Below are 22184 nucleotides of genomic sequence, written 5' to 3' on the forward strand. Positions count from 1 at the left end.
AATTGTTAAAAGGGCTGTGCTCTTATAGATCTTAGCACATCCGCTGGAGCGAGTCAAATCATACAGAACTGCTCTCCTGGATTGTACCAAGAGCAAAATGAATTGGAAGGACGAGAAGCAATTGGTAAAAGTGACAAAATTAAACACCAAGCAACGACACATTTCTCTATTTCGAACAATGTTCTAGTTTACATTATACTCTGGAATGGACTAACCGAAACAACAATTTTTCATTATAGAAATCTGCAATTAAAACCAGGCACAATGAACAAAATGTGAGAAAATGCAAATATTCTCTTAACCTGTACCATCTTAATATACAAAAATATGGCACCCATCCGCGACAGTGCATGCTACATTATAATAAAAATTATTGTCAATATCCATTTTACAAATTGTACAGCGGCCTATACAGAACAATACAAGTTTTATACCATAAACTTCCATATGACTCATAGCTTACTAAATTATCAACGTTTGGAAACCACGAGCAATGCTCGGTATGATTATGATGATGACCTAATATAAGAAACATCCCCTAGGGTAAATCCTTGTCTTCTAGATACCTGTACTCGAACGTGAAACCTTCTTTTTTTCGTTGGCTCCATTTTTCATAGTCAAAGAATATGTATGTTCCCTGAAATAAAATAAATCATGGTGTTAATAAAATACTCAAAATGCAATAAAAATTTGAAATCTGGTGAAAGGAGATAAAATGAAAACTAGCTTTTCTACTGCGAAGAGAGCTTCAAGACACTAAAGAAGAAAGAAGTTTAGCTCACAAAGGAAATTTCGCCTGTTAAACATACATTTTATGCTTAAATGATAGAATACCTTTACTTATATGCAGAAACATCAGTAAGCGATGTCTGAATGTAAGTTATGAAACAGAGAGAAGATACGGTAACGTCTAAAAAAGGAACATTGCAGCATGAATTTTGACACTGCCCCAGCCTATGGTCAGGGGGTGTAGTCGGAATGACAAAAAACAAAAATTTTCCAACAGATCACGATAAAGTCACAAAACTTCCCAATATTATAAAACAAATTTTGTGCCTGGGAGTCCCAGATAGTATAACTTGTATTGGATATAATTTCGAAGCGTAAACTGTGTATTTCAGGCCTAAGGAAAGTAATAATAGCCACAGATCACAGATCCCAGCTTCTTGGTTAGTTCATTTACTAGAAGTTTCTTACACGGCATTTATGTTCCGTTAGTCAACTGTTCAGAGTAAACAATAGGCTCTGTGGCGCGTTTGTGATTGACAAAACAATAGGCCCTGTGACCTTTGTATTGTCCGGCCAATGGGAAATTTGAACGGCCATCACAATGTTTCGGGAAATAGTGTCTTTAAGTACAGACATATCTCCAGTACCAAGTGTAAATGCAAACCTGTTCATATTCATCAGTTATTGTCTTAGGTTCTTCGTGCCTCTGAAACCACATCATATATTTAGTGTGAAATCTCCAAGACTGTTTTTTCAGAGCCTTTGCAGCTAAATACTGAGCCCTTGTGCCCTGCAATAGAGAACATCGCTTGATACAACACGTTGAGTATCATATGATGGGAAACAAAGCTGTATGTGTATCCCTGGAATAGTCACCGTTACTTAAATCATTAGGATGTAATGTCAGTTTAAGGAGTATAAAACTTAAGTGAAAGAATTCTGCAAGATTGTCTTAAACGATTCTTTGCAAAAAGAGACGGGGATCAAGAAGCCTTGAGGAGACGGAAAGGGGGAAGGGCCAAGAAAATGACATGACGACAAAATAGCGAAAAATGAGACAGATGTCATGATGACGGTAAGACAGTGAGATAGAAAAATAGAAAATAACATGAAACAGTGAAAGAAAATCAGCGAGCATCCAAAATAAACTGGAAAGTAAAACTACAGCATAAAGGAATTAAAGGACCTACCTCCTGATAGTAAAATATAAAAAACAAAGTCTCTGTAGCAAGTTTTTGGAAGAATTCAAGTGTGTCGATGTGCGGGGGTGGTGGGTGGTGATGGTAAGGCGCGATTGGAACCGCATTCCTGGGCCTGAAAAACACAAAATAATTCATCTTACGAAAAAACGCAAATAACAATTATCGTGCGCAACAATCAGCTTAACAATACGAGTGTTGCATAAAAAATGTTTCTTCTTTAAAGGGGGATTTTTATCAAAACGTCTACTTAAGGCAGATGGGTTACAAATAATGATGATGATGGCAATAATTGAGGATAAGAATAATGAATAATGGCTGAGGATAGAAATGATGATGCTAATTGTGATGCTGCCAATGATGGATGATGATGAAGTATGATATTTAACATGTTGGTCGATATCAAGACAGCAATATAAAGACAAATATGTATGCACGATTTCAACAACATACTTCATTCGCTCACAATCCTGGCGCTGTGGCAAATGATGAAATGCGGCTTCAAGCATATTCAGTTGGTTCATTCTTTCCCTCACTAGAGGCACATGTCCTAGAGGCGCTACTCCCAGTAAGGGCTGCAAATGAACCTCTTGGGTTTGTGGGGGAGGTTTTGTCGTTCCTGGAACAGATGATGCATTTGTACCATCAAACATCCCTGCAAAGAAGACGAAGCAATTGTTGAGGAATTGTGATCAGGCAGTTGCGTGTACATTGTTGTTAATTCATAACTCAATTGCAACTGGTGCATTCAAGGTCGAGCAAGTTTGAGCCTAGCTATGTCGTCTTTAACAAGTAGAAAGGTATTGTTCTGAGTAATTTTAAAAACGAATGCAATGGTAGTAACTGAACATACTAGATTTCGTTCCATAGTCAGTTGGTAGATGAAGTGGATCGCTCAGTGACCCGGGGGGTGCCACAGTTATGCTGTCTGCCGGGCTGTGATTCTAGAAAAAGAAGAAATGTGAAAGACACACCTATATTTATTGCTTAATGTGGGAAGAAGGATTCCAGGCCACAATAACAAAGTTGTTGCCAAACAAAATGCACAAAACCCCATTTGTTTATTGTAGCAATGCTTTGATATGGTCGAAAGAATACCTTTTCAGAAGACACTTTGTGTGATCTTTTCTTCTCAACAAATAAGAATCTGGTCTTTTCTTCTCAACAAATTTGTGTGAGATTTTCTCATGAAAGGAACTGGGATTCATATTATTAATATCTTGCAGGAGCCGTTAATAATATTTCTGAAAATGTTCTTCCGGGGAGAGACAATTTATCATTACTGGCCCTCTAGAGGGACTTTGAAAATAACAATAACTTTGTGAATATAACCCTGTCTCTAGTGCTGTAAAGGAATCTTTAATTTGCTGTGAGAGGTAAAAATTCCTTACCATTGCTATCGAGGCTGCCAAACTACTAGCAATAGAAACTCCACTCTGGCTAAACGCTGTTATGGATTCGGTAGGTTGTGTCGAGGAGTCTAGTGCGGATGACGTCAGAATCGTTTCGATCACGTCTTCTGACTGGATACTTGACATAGGTACGGAACACTGGACTGTCGATTGTTGTGACGCAGTTAAGGTGCTGAATCCCTCAGGTAACTTTGATTCTGTACTTCGTGCAATTGAAAGAGCTATAAACAAGTTAGCAAGTTGAATTGTGAATATCTAAAAACAGTTTCATCCAGATATTAAAGTGGTTTGAATATGTCAAAAATATATTTCAAGAATTACGACTGTATCATCTGAACGAACACCACGAAATGCCCTTAAAATGTGCACAATGTTACAGGTGTTCTTTAAATTCCTTTTCAAGTAACATTCAGTAAGCTCGAGCTCTTGAATCTTATATGTAAAAACTCTGGTATTTTGTTAAGTGCTAAAGTATTTGTACTTAGTATCAAAACAAGATAGCTAATCTTCTTTTTCTCAGATGACCTAGCATAGATGACCAGATGATTTATCTCAGGTGAGCTCTCACCTGCATGAGACAAAAAAAACATGAGCAGCTGAAAGCGTATCCCTTCTGAGCAATAATCAGTTTCACTTCAATTAGTGAACGCTTTCTTAAATTATTAATATGCAGGGACGTCAGTGCCAGGGGGCATTGGGGGCATTGGGGGCAGTGGGGGCAGTGCCCCTTGCCCTCGCGAAATGGAACACTTTTCTTTGTTTTACTATTGTTTAGGCATTTTCTTGGCGGTTTGCCCCCATTACCTTATCCAAGTGCAAGCTTCCTTGTTTATATGTGAATAGCAATCCACCTTTTATATGCAATTTTCATAAGCTAAGTTATAGCAAATCGGCAGCAATGGCACGGGAAATACCAAACTTTTTGCATTAAAAGTATATAGCATAGCCCCAACAAGGGTCTTTGGTATAATCTGGTCAGTTTTCAAGGACAAATTCAGTCACACCCTCCCACTTCTGGGAACAATGTTGGTTTTCTATAAATGAGTCTTGAATGTAAGTTTTTTGGTCTTTTGTTTGATATCATCCTTGACTAACAACATCGTTTTGGTGAGGATGGAAGAAATAGTAATATTTGACAAAAGGAATAAGAAACATAAAAATAGAAAGCCAGCTGCTCGGTGTTTCAAGGAATATTGACAAACATTGCAAGTTATCTGAAGAGAACCATCACCATATACACAAATGAAGACCAAGTAAACACTACTTCATACTACTTGTTGCTATAGTAAACCTGGTAGATGCAATGATTGAATCTTTCGGAAAGAAAATTTTGCATATCAGACACGCGATTGGAGCCCTGAAAACATGGAGGTGTGACAGACAAAGAACGCGAGGGATGCCAATGAAAACAAAATAAAAGGAAAAGGTCCCCGAAGGAAGGCTGAACACTTTCGGGACTCTGCAAGGCAAATAAGAATAGCATCCACTATAGGCATTCCATACATGAGATTTAACTAGTATCACCACCTACCTGGGTACTGTGCGCTGTCGACGTGGTTGCTTACTGATGACGTAACAATTTGTGTTGGTGACGGGTTTATTGCCTGTACCTGTTGACTTAAGGGTTTTTGCGAGATTGGACTTGGCTGGACAGCTCCTGCAGCTACTGCATATGGGGTTACTTGCGGTGGTCTAGAAGAAGCAAACAAACACGTAAGCACGACGGTGGGCGGTTGACATCAACGATATAAAGAAGCAAGCTGAAAATCATTATTCCAGAAGCAAAATCATTAGAGTATTAAAGATTCATCAGGGAACAGGCTGCTTTCAAGCAAAAATCGAATTCAAAACACAGGCAAGTTTTGAATTATGCTAAAATACTTGTAACAGTATTGTTCTTGTAACAGCATTGGGCAAAACAGAACAGCGTAATGAATAAACATTGCAGATCTAGAATGATAACTATCTGCTAACAGAACTTTAAGAGCTTTTAAGTTCTTCAATCAATCACTCAACTCCGAAAATTTCTTATACATACCCAACGGCTTTACTCGAGGAAGTGAGAGCTAAAATAAAACAGAGAAGTGTCATTATCCACAAAGGAACAGATAAAAATCATGCCAATGCGTTATGATATCCTAACAAAAACTTGTCGCTTTAAAAATTGAAGCTACTCGGGCATAAGGCGTGCTTTAACTCACATCGTAATGTTATTCAGCAACCTTAATCAATTCGCGTTGCCGTAATTCGCGTTGCCGTAATTCGCGTTGCCGTAATTCGCGTCGTCGTAAATTGTGTCGCAATATATTTACGAGTAGTTAAATTTGCTTTGTAACATTTTCTGAGTAGAAAAATCTCACCATGTCCACAATATCTGCATGAAAAGTTTTCTCCTTAGTCTATTGAATAAAGTTCTGACTACTTTGTCTTATTCATACAACTGGAAAATTCACACTTCTATATCTGACTTGATCAACAGCATCTTAGAGAAAGCTTCGAATATTGATTTCTGTTCATTTGGTTATTCTTTGAGAGATTTCAGAAAAGCAATTCACTTTCCTTACGAGACAATTCAGCGCTATTTTTATGCTCAAATGCTGCGTGTCAGTGCTGAGCAGGTCATTCTTTTCCAGTTGCCAAAACCGATAACTCACAGCATTTTTAAGAGAGTTTTTAGCTCAGTTCAAAGCCCAACACCAGTGAGAAAAAGTCTTGCGAATTTTCGCTTTGAAATACTTTCCGCGAAAATATTTCGTTTTTGTTGACCACACGACATTTGAATGTAAAGTTTGGAAGCTTGATAAAGCAATGCGGATTATGATTGGCTGCTGAAAGATTTCGCAAGCGAAAAGCGAAAAACGTTAAACTCATTTAGATTTTTTTCACGGAGAAATTCTTCGCGAGAAATCCCAGCAAAAGTTCACTGAAGATGTTCAAGACATATTACGCGCGAACTTTTTCGCAATTCGCTGAAGAAGATTGGTGAAAAAATTAAGAGCATATTCGCTTTCAAAGCATATATTATGTATTGAAAAAAGTAAATATTGTTGTACTAATTTTAAAAGAAGTTCTTCTGCTTACGTTGGGACAGGTTTTACAATTATGTTACAATCTGCTACAGCATGGTCTGTTGATAAGCTGTGATGGTGGGAGTGATCGGAACTAAGTTTGTTTTTGCAAAAAGATGCTTTTAAGGCTAAATTGAACAGCAGATGTCATGAGTGAGAACCCATCAATACTTCACAGTGATATACCATATGTGCTGTGACCCCGCGAATTCAGTTACACGCAAATAACAGAAAACAAGTACTGAAGCAAATGAACAGGCACAATAACGAAGCAAAACAACAGAAACAGGATTTATTCGAAGAACATAACTAGGACCTAAATTATACGTATGAAGTAGTACTAAGTTAAAGATGAAATCAAAATAGTGTGGAATGGTCCACGTATCTAGACACGAAAAACAAAAATTCTTTCCTCCAAAAATGTACCAAAGAAAAATCGTTATTTAATATGCAGTGCAACGCTGTGAACTCTACATTTAATTCGAAAGTCGTCCAGCCACTTCTTCACAAATTCATCCAAACATAACAGTATCGACCCTATATATTCAACTGGTATTCAACGTGTACTTAACAGTTGAGGTCTAGCTGGGATTAGGAAAAGCAATGGGATAATCCTAATGACAGGTAACTTACTTGCAGTTTTAGTGCTCGAGAACGCGCTGCTGACGGATGACAACGGCAAGGAGATTGGTGTCGTAGATGGGGAGTCTGCTAGCAGTGTAGACGACAATGGTGGAGAAGGAGACGATGATGTTGTTATTGTTGCTGTTGTAATTATACCTGGCGGTGACGATGACGAGGTTGCTGATGTTGTTACTGTTGAGAATGACTTTGTCCGAGAACTTGTGGTCGTTGCAGCTGCTGCAACTGTGGTTGTTGTGACTGCACTACTGCTGTTTGGTGTTGTTGTGATTGTCGTTGTTGTGCCATTATTTGATGAAGTAGACGATGATTTAGATTTTCTTGGGGAGTTCTGAAATGAGGTTTACAAATAAGAATCAATTTACGCGTATAAAGCATTTCACCTCAACACCTCTGTTTAATAGGTTGAGGATCAAAGACTCCTTTGGGGTGATACTTCGAGGCCCTTAAAGTGTATGACAATTTACAGATAGCAAGAAATTCATGGCAAACGAGAGCCGAAATTGGGACTTAGCAATGTAGCCAAATCGATTCGTCTTTCCTCTGTTTTTTCTCGGGAAGGGGCAACTTTCAAGCCTTATAGCTTTAAATAATTTGAAATTTGCAACGAAAATATTTTAGCCATACTAAATGCAGCAGATACTAACTTTTAGGTCAACTAAAATAGAACGAAATTGGTCGGAGAGGACTATTAAAGAGAATATAGTTGAAACCAGACCATACCACATTGGGATTTGACTTTGAAGACGGGGAGTTGGCCGCCCCTGCCATGTAGCCAGATGAGGAGCTTACAGATGAACCCGGAGACGGAATATCATCGTCGTCATCCTTGTTGTTTTCTGATGGCGATCGTACTAATTCTGCAGCTGTAAAGAATTGAAGGTTATAATAATTCGAACTAGCAAAGCAAGACGTAATCATATATTTGTAATGGAAATTATCAAGTGACGAGGGTTGATTGCTACATTAATTGTATAGACATTCTAGAGGCAATGCCTTGCAGGCAGTGCGACGTACTAGGCGGCTGGCATAGCAATTTCCCCAAAAATTGGGGAAAAGTTATTTTTCAAACAATATAAATACAATGCTTTGGTGTGAAAAAATGAGTTTGTCGAATTCAACAAACTTTCCTGGCTTAGAGAAATTACAATTAAAGTTCACTGCTGAAAGAGCGTGATGAAAATCTAACCTTATAGACGACCTTGAAAAAACTCAAAATCACTTTATGTGGGATTCCAAAATCGTTTGCCAACGGGCAGGAAGAGCGATGAAAAAATTTCTTGATTAGGCATACAACAATCATAATACAGATTTATGGTAGCAAGGAGAAATTTGGATGAGAAACTTACACAGTGCTAGGTCCGACTCAAGATCAAAGTCGTCGTAAAGTTCTTCATCATCCAAAAAATCGGGTTCCTATAATAAAAATTTGAAACCATGTCTAAGCCGGGGAATTTTATAAACCATAGTTTATATAACTGGCAAAAACATTATATCATTTCAAGCAAGAAGAAAAAATGCAACAGCGACTTAAGTTTGCTAAATCTACAACTTCCGATTATTGACGATTCTAGAGAGAACTGCAAGTTGCCAACTTGAGACAGATAAAGGTTACTTCAGGATTATTGTTGGAGATAATATCTGCCTGGAACGAATAAAAATGATCCACGCCCTTACGAATGGAACCCAGCGTTTTGTGAGAATACACTCTTTTTGCTATTTTGGCTGTAAAAACAGTATACGAAAGGCCCAATTATCTGCTGATATGGGGCGCAAAACATATCAATAAAATGACAAATATTAACACTGAATCATTCTTCAAAACATTGTATCAGGCTGGCCTAATATCAAATCTCAGATGGTGTAATGTGATCTATAGATAAACTGGCAGCAACTATAATATGCAAACTAACAATTCTAAAGCTAAGAATATATGAACTGCGACAAAACTGCTCAAAAGTTACGGACGTATGAATTCAATGTTCGAGAATTGTATATAGTAGATTTGACAATTTCCGATTGTGAAAAATGGCAATTTACGAAAAAATTTCTACGACAAGCTTACAAGCAACATTTTATAATTTTGGGGAGAAAATTAAAGCAATCCCGACATTAAATGCTTAAAAAACTGGCTTGAATCGATTTGCAAATACTGCATTACTCCGACTGTTACAACAGCAAATTATAATCAAAATCAGAACATTCTAGCTAAAATCATACCTTGATTAAACTTTATAATAGAAAGAAAATTGGAGAGAAACTTCCACCCGATTCTAATCAATCTAGGCCAACTTTTCATAAACACGGGATTAACAATATTCTTTTAAACCCAAAAATATGTGGGAACTAGACCCCAGTACCAGGTTATTTTGGTCCCTTTGCAATAATGTGTATTGCAATACAACAGACCGCATAATCTATAACAGAATGTATTAGATAATGGCAAGAAATGAAAAGAAAGAAGCTTTCGTTACCTAGCTACTGCCATCAAACCACAAAAAGTCTACATATCACAAAGGAGCTGTACAGGACAAATGTACGTTATTCTGCTAGCAAAATAATGAGATAAGATTGAAGTTTAAAAAGTACGGAACCAGAAATTTTTTATTAACCCCTAAAAATGCTACAAACCTGACAATTTTCAATGTAATAAACTACGTCTTCTTTTAACTTGTTCACCTAAAACAAAGCGCGATTGAAGTGAGGACGGGGGTAACGCTATCTTAAGTTCATAACATCGTAAACTACGTAATACAGCTAGAACAATGGGTCATTCATATTTGCATAGGTGTGATAATGTGTCGTGGTGAATCTTCAACTGACTCAAAAAGAAATCACAAATATTCTCATTTACGAAAAAAACATTTAAGTATAATGTTAACTGTCTACTGAAAGCCATTTCATCAACAGGCTACCAAATACAGATAATTTAACCCCCTTTCAACAACCAAAAAAAAGACCTACAAAAAAGATTTCGAGATTTTGAATTTGCATAAGTATTAGTCGCTTTGTCTGGCTTTCCAGCTAATCTTTGACTTCTTGAGGATCAAATCTACTAATGACAATAAATGGCGAAATATGATGATTTATAACACCTTTGACTAAAAGAAGGTCAGAGCTTTAAGCAGGAAAGTGACTATGTTTACTGTTAAGCATAAAAGCACCGCAACATACCGTGTCAACCTCTAAACTCTCATTGTCCAGATGCCTCAATATGAGCTACAACATCAATAGGACGTTACTAGTACGTCAATAGGGAAACAATTAAAAACAAACCAAACATGGTAGAATTGTAAAACATAGTAATGAAGTACATGGTAAGTTTCTTCCCAACTGCTAATGAAATAACTCTTAGATTCTAAGGAAAATCCCAACTACTGGCAAAAACAGAACTTCCAGTTGAAAAACACCACATAAAAAACAAAGCAAATAATGAAGAAATTGTAAGCAATATTTATATTTCACGAATCATTTACTAAATAACAATCATAACTTTAAAGTCCGCTTTACTCGGGATACCCTATTTAAAATCCACACTTTAGATTCAATTTAATCGAGAGCTCTAGAGTAAACTCTGGCTTAGGCGTTAATGACGTACCTCTAAATTTCTTATATGGAATCTGTGTTTTTCTATTCGCTCCCTGTGCGCTTCAATTTTAATTGTTTTCTACAAGAAAAGGTTAAAGTTGGCTAGAGAAGCGGAAAATAAAAAAGGATTTGTTGAATCAAATATGGATTTACATATTTTGGAAGATTTTTGCTACAGGATCAGGCCATTTGAAATCAATACATTGAAAGAACCTAGTGTTTACGGAAAAATAAAAGCTAATAGAAAATCCTGAAAATGGCAATCAATTATCTGGTTCTGTTTCAGGTTTACTGGTATTTGATAATTCATGACCAACTTCCTTTTTGTGACACACGAAGCAGAAAATAGTCACAGCTTCTCTAATCTCACCGAAAATTTTTTGTCATTCTAGGCCAAGACTGACTCAAAAGTGTGAAGGTTGGACACAGAATGACTCTGCAGTACGTGATTTGGAAGAAAAAGAGATGAATTATGTAGCTTTATTTCAATCCTTGAATACTAAAACTGGAAGTTAACAAAGAAAAAAGCCAGCTCAAAAATTAATGTCCTTGTGCTGTTTGTATTACAAGTCTTTGAACATATGCACAAGTTGATCACAGATGGGGAGGGGGGAATAAGGAGATTTGATAAGTACATTTTACAATAGATGGTTCATGCAGTATTATGGGTGACAATGGAATACAGTCTTAAAAATTATGGGAATGATGACTGACAGAATGTGCCATTCATGAAAACTGAAAAAGACATAATATCGAAATGCATAAACCAAATGTTGAATTGAAGGGGGGCAGGTGTTGAACAAATGCCTATGTGCATTATGTGATGAGGCCTCTCTCTTGACAATTATACCAGGATTGTACATGGACCGGCCATCCATTCGTATTTGCCTTACAAAAAATTCCATAATAGGTTAAAAAAAGAACGAAAACGTGTATTCGTTCTTAAAACGCATAAGATAATGATGGCAAATGTCAGCAGATAAAAAACCAACTCTCCTTTTAATCTACAAAGAAACTCAGAAAGACAATGTCTTACTTCTCTGTCTATCTTTTTCTTCTTATTTCCAGGCTGCAGGTTTTCAATTTCGCATTCAAACTGATCAATCTAAAATACAGAAAAATATCGGGCAATGAGAATATGCCTCTTCAAGACAACAGTTTCATTAATGATAACCCTTAAAATTGCTTAGAAATTTAGGAGTACAATAGCTAAAACCAATCTATTCATTACATTATAATATAATGCACCCTTATATAAACCTTGTGTTCATTGAAACTAATAATGAGACTTTCAAAACAATTAGAGCAATTTTTGCAAAACACACAAATACATACCTGAAGTTTTATATGATCTATAGAGCCCTGTGGAAAAAATTGACATTCAGAAGATAAAAATAAATCACATTCCATTTGTAACTTATTTACAGAAGAGTTTCCTTGCTGAAAATGCCTCCATAAATTGCTGATCAAAATGCAGTTTCAAGCATAGTATGCTGATGTCATTCACCAAGATTTGGAATTTTTTATCTATTGAAATATTGCACTAAACTCTGGAAAAATTGCAAAATCTCAATGAGATTTTGAAAAATAAACTAGCTGTACAAACCAAAATTTTACCCTGAACAGGGTACATAGCTTTGGTAAAAAATTTCCACTAGTAATTCTAGTTTGTGATTTAGCTCCTTTTCCAAGAAATTCCTACATTGTAAATGCAAACCGCTGCTACACTCAGACAAATGCAATGCTGAATTTTTATTGAGTGAAATTAGCAGTGTTTTTTGTTGAATAATGATTTACTACATTTTTGGATGTTATGGAAAGATAAAAAAGAAAGCGACTGGGATCTTACATTTAACCACTCTCTGCATTCTTCTCGTTCTTTTGTTGCTGGGTCTACTTTATTTGCTTGTCCAAGACCTTGAAAGAAGTAAACATGGAATTATAATGATTACTTTAATCACTATAGATACTTGGGCGGGAATTCAAATGGGGTTAGGAATAAGAACCTCTTAGATGCATGATTTAGTGCTAATCTATTGCAAAATGTTCCTTCAAAATTCCCCTCCCCACACACACACACACACAGACAAACAGACACACAGATAAATACAAACTTTTGAAATGCTCCCTAAAACTAGGAACCAAACGAAAAGAAGATTACATACACTAATACCAATATAAAATCAAAGCAACCAGCCAAAAATACTATACTGGGCTAAACTTAGTGGCTTCATTTTCCCATTAAGAAGCAATAACTATTATATGTACTTCACTTTGTGCAGCTTTACAAAAAATATTTTCACCAACCTTCTTTTGAGTAAGCCTTGGTTTTTGTTTCCCTTTCAACTACCTTGAACCTTTCCATTTGCTGATTCAAAATATAAACAATGTGTTGAAAAAGAATCCTTGCATACACATTGAAAAGGAAATCATGTTTGCATAAGCAATTACAGTTCCACTAAAACTGAGCAGAACATCAAAGTATTAACACAAAATTCTACATCCAAAAGTGTGCTCTTATCTTTTTAATGTTCTTATCTCTTAACTGAATTCAGATACTAAATACAGCTACTGTTAGATTCAATTGTTTGGATAAAGTAAAGACCAGAAGTCAAACACTTACAGTTTCGATTAGCCTCCTGTGTTCTAGGAGAGGTTTCTTATCTTTTATATCATTAGATGCTGCCCATGATTTAATTTGGTCTCTCAACCTCTAAAATAAAAATGAACTATGAATTCACAATACTGCATAATATGAGAAAAGACCTGAGTTTTCAAGTGGTTTGGCAAACATTTTACTTGATTATGTATCTTTTAAGATTTCCCTACAGGCCATTCTGCTTGTTAAAAGAGTCAAAAGTAAATAGAGTGCAATAAGAAGCCAAATAGAATGGAAAAGTTTAAAGCCAAGGCATCAAACAGAACTAATCAAATCAATAAGTATCAGAGAAACAATCTAAAAGGAACTAACAATTAAAATTAAATTTTCACATATGATCATGCAAAAGTATTACCTGAAGTTTCTTTATTTCTTTTTTGAGATCTGCCTCATATTTTTCTTTTTGATTACTATTTGAGGCTGACTGAACCTAAATGAAAATTCACTTTTATGTTACAGGACAGAACAGAGTTTAAATTATCTAAAAGAAAGATTTCTTAAAAAATGCATGGTTCAGCTTGGTGTTGAGGAAAAGGTGTATTGAAAAGAAGAAGCCACTTCTCACAACAGAATATCTATGTGTGGCTGGACACCTAAATTAGTAGGCTAAGCTTGATCCTAGTTGCTGTTAGCTTGGGTCAATCTCAACAGCTTGATTTGTGACACTGGTTAAGCAAAAATACTAACAGACATAATAAAAAAATTAAATTTATGCAAAAAGGATGAACTAACTTCTGGGCTTTCACAGCCTTTTATATCAAACAGCAACATAAAGCTGACTAAGTCAAAACACTTTAATTCATATTATCTCCAAACAATCACTGACACTACCAGGTACCCTGCTTAGTGATTCAGAAAGATTTTCTTGTTGAAATCACCACCTTTTGCCTAATACCCAAAAGTTTTCAAAATAAAAACATGATAGAAACAGGTAATTACCACATGTATGTTAACCACTGAAAATAGTTAAAAGCATTAAAGCCTGGCTCAACCGGAAATCGATCTAATTAGAACACATAGTTCATATTGGGTTATCTCACTTAGTGAGAAAAATGACTCAGATATTGTGAAATGGATAGTAGTTCTGACAAAGATTTGAAGTTGCAGCCTTTGCTCTCGTTTTAGTTCAAAGATCTCAAAGATCTTGCTTATGTACCAAAAATTGACGATTTGGGTCCGGGATATTTTAAGTGTTCAAAAGCAGCAGGGCCAGTTCCACAAGTTACTTTAAGAAATGCGTTTGGAGGACAAATGTTGCATTTGTTTGTTCTTCCATAGCTGCTATCTCACTAGTTCAGGATTTAATCTTCTTGGAAACTTATAGGAAGGGTAATGATGTAACATTGTTTGAAAACAAGGAGAAAAATTCCATTGTTCAGAATGATACAGTGCAAACGATGATGATTCAGATGTCATAAAATGTGTTGGTGCGACTGAGCTTAGGGTTTTCCTTTTTTCAATGAGAAAGTCAGTGAGATAAATATCAAAACTTTTTGATTTTATCCTCATTGACTATCTCACTGAAAATGCTCCAGTTAAAAAAATCAGGTGTTCACACCAGTGAGATAACAGTTAATTTTACTGAAAAGTCAGTGAGAATATTGTTATCTCACTGGTGCAAACCAGGCTTAAGTGAACTCAATCGATTAATTTTTAGCAAACATCAAGATTTAGAAAACAAAATTATGAAGAAGTAGGTTAACAAAATGATTTTTTCCAATTAAAATATAAAGCATCCAAAGAAAAAAATGAGTTAGATATAAGATGATAGTTTTTCTTTAAAATGGTATCAGGCTTGCAAAGACAGTTTGTTCCAGTTGATATCTGTGGCCTAACCAGGGTTCAATCATGGCCAATTCACTTCTAAACCATTGAAGCCATGATTGAAAGTTTTGCTGGGGTTACAAATTTTTGTCTGACAAACAATTAAACATTTCATACTGGGTGAATTCCAAGTTGCTATGACATTGGTAAGTTCCATGGTAGGCCATTGACCGGTTTGCACGGAGAGAGATCCCTTACACAGGACTCAAAGAACAAAGTTATCAACTGTTAGTTTGTGTACCCTTCAAAGACTGAGTTGCAGCATACTCTTTTTTCTTTTATTATCAATGCTTAGGCTTGAACCAGATTTTTGAATAATAAAACCACACTCGCATCGAGACTGTACAATTTGTATGAATAATTAAATATATCCTTCGAAAGAGCTTTGGCCTACTTGAATGCTAGGGTTCATGCAAAAATAATTTAACATGATAGAACAAAAGGAAGTTTATATCTCCTCCAGAAAAAGGTTTAACATCTTTCCACGAGTTCAGAGGCAGGCGGTTATTTGCATAAGAAACAAAGTGCACATGATACTCCGCCATGCCGCTGACAAAAAAACAAAATTCTTGAAACACTTACGGAAAAAGCGGTCAAAGAATTTTACTTGCAAAGCATAATACTGGGGTCATAGAAAGCTAGAAAATGAAGTATGGCAAAAAAATGTCAATACTACACAAGGCCTCTCAAATTGAACTGCAGCTTGCAACAAATGTCTGCCCGTCTTGATTTTGTAAAAGGCCTCGGTTGCGTACAATAGGTTTGTCTATCTAGACAAAAACACCAAGGAATCGCACAATAGATATTTGGGTTTCTAAGATGTCCATTTTTCAGATACCTAATGCATAATATAGATAGGATTTAGACTGTTTTCCTAACAAATACACCTCCAATTTGTGTAGGCCCATCCCAGGCCAAAATTTTGCCGGTAAAAAAGCAGCGACATGAGAAAGAGTTTACCTTTTGCCAAATGTCGTCAAATGCTTCAACCCCTTCATTCACCTTCTTAAGGCATCTGTCTATTTCAGCTAAAATCGAAAAACATGTGCAGATTAAGTATTGAGCATTAAATTCGTCAAAAGTCACTACATCTTTGCATGCGACCAACTTCCCAGAAACCGGTCCGACTCGCAAAAACTTCTCAGTGTCATACGGCAAAAAGAAAGTACAACGGCAACCACAAATGTCGCAACAGTGAAGCGAACACAGGGTGCAGATGTTGCATTTTCTTCGGGGTTTCCAACGTGGTGGCAGTTGGAAATTTGTTCTGTTGGTTTTACCTGGGCCCGCGCCATCGATTATTACGAGGGGGAGGAGGCAAAAAGGGGGGTTACCTTTTAAATACCTAAAAAAGGGACTTAATACCTATAGTTAGCATGAAAAAGGGGCATGACTCCTGGCCTCTAGTGGCGCGGGCCCTGTTTACTATGTATCAAAACAAACACAAATTTCCTAACACTATCGAAAAACCTTTCTTCCCGTTTAAAAGTATTAAAAATCACGACCTATGCCTTGTCAAAGAATTTAAATAAAAGAAGATCAATTGAGTTAGGAGGGGGAGGTGCAGAGGTAATAGCCCCCTGGTACAGCCATTATTCACAATGAGAAACAAGCCTTTCAAGAAGTTGCGAAAGAAAATATAGTTTTCAAGTCAATAATTTGAAAGCACGTTAAATCTTTCCTGCACTTGAGCAGCACACGTTGCTGTAAGCCAGGTTTTCACGAAATAATTGTTCCAGACCTGTCAGCCAAAAATTTTCAAAACCTGGAGATTTCAGATTTTTTGTTGAGAAAAACAGGGAGATTTGACCAAAAACAGGGAGACCCCTGGATTTTGTTGAATTTATAAACAACATACCTGTCAAAAAAGTAATGTTGGACAAACAGTTAATGACAACAATTATCATGGGTAGCATCTTCCTAATGGTTTTCAGCGTTTTCATTAATTTGTAAACACCAACAAAAAACTTTGTCATGAAAAATGTAATTGTAATCATTATAAGAAAACCTCAGCTAGAAGACAAGAAAAAACAGGGAAAAAATCATAAAAACCCAGGAGACCGGGAGAAAGCGAGCAAAACCTGGAATCTCCTGGCAAAACCAGGAGAGTTGACAGGTCTGACTGTTCTGACCAAACAACAAAAATTAAACATTATATGAAAAAATTTCTCAGCTCATCAAATGGCATCTTGTTCAAAAATCTTTGGTTCGAAAGAGTACATTTTTGATGACCTATAAGTCATTGACCTGGCTCAACGAATATTTGCTTTATGTTTAGACAACATTTTTAGTTCTGGGACTGGTGTAAACAATGCTGGTCACGAGTCTTGCGCGAAATGTGTTCCTGACTTTACGTCACTAGGGTTTGGTCCCAGACTTCTGACCTCCGCAGACCTGAACCACAGGGTCAGGCACTTTAGCAGGCAATAACTTATGATTGGGGGCTTACATTACCAAAACAAAGTTACTTCCTGACTATATGCATATTTGTGAAGAAAAATATGAATAAAAAAGATCGGTGTATGTCCACTTTAAAAAGGCAGATCCTCAATCATTTTCAGAGAAATCTATTTCAGTAACAAAGGTAGGCCTAGGTTGCGTATAACTGCAATGAACTGATTCAACAATTTTGAAATAAGAGTATAAGTGACATAAGAGGATATTGATAAAAGATTTAGATTCAAAACAACCACTTTTAGCTGAAAAAGATTTCTAAGCCTTTCCGATCTGGAAATAAAATAAATTAAATATACATCAAACTAAAGCATACAAATGTTTGAAAAATTTATTGTCCTGAAAAATTTAGTAACTTCTAACAAACTTTAAGTAAGTTGTGGTTTAAGTAATTGCTTCCAGTGGCAACATTGTGGTGAAGTACTGGAGGTCATTACATCTACTAAAATATGGTTCTGTTCATTATTCTAAATTGATTTAATTTCGTTTCAAATATTTAACCAAAGGATCATCTAAAATGAATTTTACAATGTGATTATAATTACAGGAAAATGAAGCACTGAATTGTTTATTAAAAACAATTTAGGGAGGATAGTGGCCTAGAATCAGCTGAAAAGATATTTTGTAGCTTTGCACCTTTATACAATAGAGTTTCTGGTCGATAAAAGTTTTCTGGGAGATTGAAAGATGTGCACTTTGCAAAAATGTTATTAACAGATTGCCATGCTAACTCATTCAAGACCATTACATGAAATCCCCTTTTTATGAGTCTTTTTATGTGTTTTAGTGATAGGTAGTCATAACCAAGACTTTTGATATGTGGACTGGGCAACCTTAATTAGAGCAGCCTCAAACGGAAAAGATGGGGTCCAATGTTCCTGCATGTACATAGTCTTCAAACTTTCTTTCTGAAAGAAAACTTTGGCATAGTTTATATTGTTCTCTTCAGTACAAGACCAAGGCCTCCAGAGGCCTATTGTTCTCTTCTGTACAAGGAGCAATCTATTTCTGTCTATTGCCTCTAGAGGCCTATTGTTCTCTTCAGTACAAGGAGCAATCTATTTGTTTGAGACTGTTGAAGCAGATAAGGAATAGAAGGGGGCCTAGGCATGAGCCATGAGGAGTACCAACCAATATTCCAAATTTTTGAATCTACACAATTAAACCTGCAGAATTGCTAGTGGTCTGTCAAACAGGATTTCAAATAAAGAGAGTCCATGGTTTTGAACACAGCCAGATTTTTGTATACAAATGTGTGATCAATGACATCAAATGCCTTTTTCAGTTCAATAAAAACCAATCACACAAGCTTACCAAAATCCAATCCTTTCACTGAAACCGTTCAGTATTTTCAAGTGAACACAGATCTGTAAAAGATGCCATAGAAACTGGACTGGTTATTGGAAAACTGACTATCTTCATTCATATACTTGTACAGTTGGTCAACAATAAGGGCCTTGCCAGACAATTTTGATATATTGGTTGATACTTAACCCTTGTCATTCTTCTCTCCATCTTAAAAAATTGGAGTGACAGTAGCTATTTTCCCTGAGTCAGGAAACTGACTTGTTTCAATGGATTTATTAAATAAGAAAGCAGACAAATTTTCAACTTCAAAACTTCAATTCAAGTTTAAAAAAGGAGCTAGAGACATGTCAGTCCAAAAGCTCTTTGCTGTTTTGACTGTGTAAAATAGATCTCTGATCTTCTCAACCTTCACCAAGGCTTGAAACAAAACTTTGTCTTCCTTTTGTTAACTTTACTGCCACCTTAGAGAGATGCTTTCCTACTTAGCAAAAGAAACTGTTCAACAAATTGGAAGTCCACGATTATGCCCAGTCATAGAACCAGATTCTTTGAAAAAGTAAATGTTACTTGACATTATTAGGACTTTTATTATTAATGACTGCCTCACTAAGATTTCTTCCCATAACCATTGAATGTAGAAATCTGCTGTGTTGAATCATGCCAAAGTGAAATGTTTAGTGGAAACCAAATTAAAACGAGAAGAAGATCACCCCTTTAGCCAGAAATTAATATATAACATAGCAAAGTCACTGTTTTTAATCTTGTTAATGTATCCTAATTGATTTAAAATTGACTTTTTGCTTTCTTGTCCTATTCTCAGAGAGATCTTTGTTTGAATCTTGTTGGACACTGATCTAAAGTCTTCAATTCTTCTATAATTCCAGAGCTTATTTTAATTTTAATTTCACAACTCTTTCTTGAGATTTTTAACTTCTACAAACAATTTAAAGCCCACAGAAAAGAAAGTATTTTTCTTAGGACAATCATTGGGTTTTCTATCAAAGTAATTGTTGCAAAACCATATCCATTATACCAGCACCTCTAAGGGGACTATAGAAATAATGTCAACTTGACCTTTTAAGTTTATTTTCACGTTTTTATCAGTAAAAATTGTATTGAAACTTTTTTATATTTTAAAAGTTGTGAACATTTGTAAATATTATTGCAAGTGATACAATACCAAATATTACTGGAAGGAACTATTTGATAATGAAAAAAATAACAAAATCTTATGAATTGCTTGCCTTTCAATAAAAGCTTCTCACAAGAAACTGTGAGGAGCAGCTGACAGCACATCAGCGTCTTTCAAATTTGTTTTTACCTAATTATTATAATCCAGTCACTATCATTTTGGTATGCCTTATCGTTGTTGAGAGGCTCTAGATAATATATTCAAGATCTAGCTGTTTCATGTTAATTTGTTGGTTAAGCAACAATGTATACCTTTGCCAGTAACATAGATCTGCAGGCTAGACTGTTGATAATGTCTGCATAATCTTGGATGGATATATCATTCTCCAATCTTTGGTTTGGTTTGCAGTTAAAGATCAAATAAAAATCTTGGGTGACAAATGAAATACCCTTAGCTTGGTAATACATAAATATGAAGAGGCTGATAGATTTTATTTTTGGTTGGCAAAGTTGCCAAGGAAGATAGAAACATTTAGGTTAAGTTTTATGCTAACTGTAACACAAAAACTTTTAATTCCATTTCTTAACTTCTCCCAAGCATGGAACACTTATTTTATGAAAACTGAAAGATTTCCTTCAACATAACTAAATTTTGTTAGTTAAAATACCTAGTCATTCCATATTTTGCCTTAAACATATTTTCAAAAACTGCTACCTTGATGTTCTTTCATGCTAAACCACCTGTTCTATCTGTTAAAAACTTTCTTGAGAAACAATTTAAGTGAAATTTTTTCATTTTACACTTCCTTTTTAAGTTTTTAGGCATGGTGGCTCCTCAGAGAAAAACTGATTTACAGGGGGCCATGCATTGATCTACATAATCTTTGATATATCATACTCCAATCTTTCAATTCTTAAATGACATCTCCCTCTATAGAATGTCTCCATCTAATGAGCACTAAAATAAGCTTTTTAAGTTTCATATCACCTGATGCCAACACAGACGACTTTCTGCTGGTGTATTTATTCATAATTAATTTTCCCAGAAGTATTTTATGTTAGAGATTTCTATTTTAAGGTTGCTTTGCAGAAACGCAAATTTCATTTAACTGGAGTTTTTGCCTGGTAATATCATTGATGAGACAATGCACCATTTCATCTTAAATAATAAACAACAACGTGTCGTATAATAATGATTGAAAGAGCTACTGATAACCTGACTGATGGAATGAAGACATACAGTCATGCACGTACCAAAATAGAGACACGAAACTTAGGCTCAACAAGACTATGCAGCTCATTGGGCCTAGTAGAGCATCTTTTACAACAGCCCCCAAAACTTAAACGAAGAGTTTTCAAAAGAAACCCCAAACTGTCGGTGAGCTGCATGACATCTAGACAGGTGTTATTAGGCCAGCTTACCTTGTAGTTTACGTTTGTCGGCCATACTCTACTTTATATGAATGCAGTAATCTTTATCATTCCCTTCTATGTTTACTTGAGGATTTACAAAGCTCAAGCCCTCATGAAACGTATCTGAAGTATTGATGACAATTAAACTCCTGAGAACCTGGCGATTTGTCAGTAACTTGGATGATTCTTCTACCGATTCCATTCAAGCGAGACTTCACGTTTGCCAATGTTCCATAACTCACGCATGCGCAATATCAGTGCCTCCTCTGCTCACCTGGTGAAGACGAGTCCGGGTTCAAGCTAACCTCTCGACCCCCACAGCATTTAATCACCCTATAGTAATGAATCCGAAGATGACTGCAGTAGCAAATTGTGGTTCAGAGAGAAAAAGAAAATTTTTCCAGATGTGGTTGAGGATTTAATGTGATGACACTTCAAAGAAAGATTTTGATACGTGTTGAGGCAAAATATTGACAAGTAACGACAGCCTTATCTCCTTGATTTTGAGTTTTCAATCGTGCAAACAGTAATGGACCAAGAAAGTGTCCGTGAGGCATTTCAGCTCTAATGGCCAGCCCAGTTTCCAAAAGCTTTAAATTTCTTACAAAGGGTAAAACCATTTTCAATACAGTATCTACAAAATAGATGATGAGATTTCAAAGTCAGACAGTAGTCTGACAATCAGCAAAGCGACAAAAATTGCGCATTAAAAACTTAATTTCGACTAATATGTAACCTTCAAAAACCAGAAGAGAGC

At 35.9% G+C, this 22184-nt stretch overlaps 1 protein-coding gene across 1 annotated transcript; it reads right to left on the reverse strand.

Annotated features, from left to right (window-relative positions):
* Positions 1-139: 139 nt before the first annotated feature.
* LOC135691558 (CCR4-NOT transcription complex subunit 3) lies at positions 140-21667 on the reverse strand. The gene is made up of 22 exons (XM_065209434.2): positions 21437-21667; positions 16082-16149; positions 13653-13727; positions 13262-13351; positions 12946-13006; positions 12488-12555; positions 11974-12000; positions 11675-11743; positions 10649-10717; positions 10225-10269; positions 9682-9729; positions 8400-8466; positions 7774-7916; positions 7042-7381; positions 5379-5406; positions 4872-5032; positions 3320-3561; positions 2782-2872; positions 2382-2583; positions 1920-2043; positions 1394-1519; positions 140-637 (listed from the first exon to the last, which is right to left on the reverse strand). Exons 1-22 carry the CDS (start codon positions 21459-21461, stop codon positions 539-541), a joined length of 2268 nt encoding a protein of 755 aa, XP_065065506.2. The 5' UTR covers positions 21462-21667; the 3' UTR covers positions 140-538.
* Between the last annotated feature and the right edge of the window lie 517 nt (positions 21668-22184).

The sequence above is a fragment of the Rhopilema esculentum genome, chromosome 13 (assembly GCF_057945365.1).
Source record: "Rhopilema esculentum isolate cy_ngs chromosome 13, ASM5794536v1, whole genome shotgun sequence".
Lineage (NCBI taxonomy): Eukaryota > Metazoa > Cnidaria > Scyphozoa > Rhizostomeae > Rhizostomatidae > Rhopilema > Rhopilema esculentum.